At 37.9% G+C, this 847-nt stretch overlaps 1 protein-coding gene across 1 annotated transcript in view; it reads right to left on the bottom strand.

Moving 5' to 3' along the window:
- The window catches only part of LOC109916610 (serine protease 23-like), a 98789-nt gene extending 98544 nt beyond the window's left edge, over positions 1 to 245 (bottom strand). The window contains exon 1 of the mRNA XM_048604938.1: positions 1 to 245. Within this exon, the coding sequence (XP_048460895.1) occupies positions 1 to 232 (232 nt within the window). The 5' untranslated portion in view covers positions 233 to 245.
- Between the last annotated feature and the right edge of the window lie 602 nt (positions 246 to 847).

The following is an 847-nucleotide window of genomic DNA, read 5'->3' as shown; positions in this document are numbered from 1 at the left end:
TTAAATCCTCCAAGGTAGGGTGAGCCTCTTTCCACAGGCATTCCTCATTGCAGTGAGTTGTCAGATCCAGCATGGCCTTTGCGGAGAATCGGGGTTTGTCCAACTTCAGTGTTTCATGAGGAAAGAACATTGGGATCCCATGTCTATGCCAGGTCATATTGGGGTCAGTGGCAGAGAATGAGGATTGCTTGGCAAAATACAGAATAACGGCTAGGAGCTGTAACTGGTTCATTGTGAAGATCGAGGTCCTGCTTAAACAAGAAAAGAAGAGTATTCAGTGACTTCTTGTTAATAATTAACATGTAGATTTATACCCATGGGTTTAGAAGTCTTTTAACATATTGTATTTTGAAGGTTAAAAACCAATATTATAAACAGTGACATTTAAAATCAGCTTTTACTGATTTAATCAATGAAAAATTCACATATAATGTTGAATCAGAAAACAATTATGTCTTATCAGGAAGATGGGGTACAAAAACTGCATAATGATGCAGGTTGGAGATCTGCAATTTCTACAGTTATGTTAACAAAAATGATGTAATGCATGGTAACTTAGGAGCAGACCATTGAGCCTCTCTAGCCTGTTTCACCAATGAGATCATGGCTGACCTACGAGGTAACTAGCCTTTGCCCCGTATTCCTTGCCCCAAAATCCTATGATTAACTAAAGTCTATCAATCACAATTTAAAATGAATTGATCCACCATCAGCTGCCATTTAGAAGTGACTTTTAAACTTGTCGCACGTTTTTCAGGAAAAAAGTGCTTTCTAATTTAATTTCAGAACCATCTAGCTGTAATTTCTTTGACGATTTCACTGTTGTCCTATCATTGGCATCAGCATC

The sequence above is a fragment of the Rhincodon typus genome, chromosome 14 (genome assembly GCF_021869965.1).
Source record: "Rhincodon typus isolate 14 chromosome 14, sRhiTyp1.1, whole genome shotgun sequence".
NCBI classification, from domain to species: domain Eukaryota; kingdom Metazoa; phylum Chordata; class Chondrichthyes; order Orectolobiformes; family Rhincodontidae; genus Rhincodon; species Rhincodon typus.
Note: the sequence above shows the minus strand (reverse complement) of the source record. Positions and strands in the feature narration are given on the sequence as shown.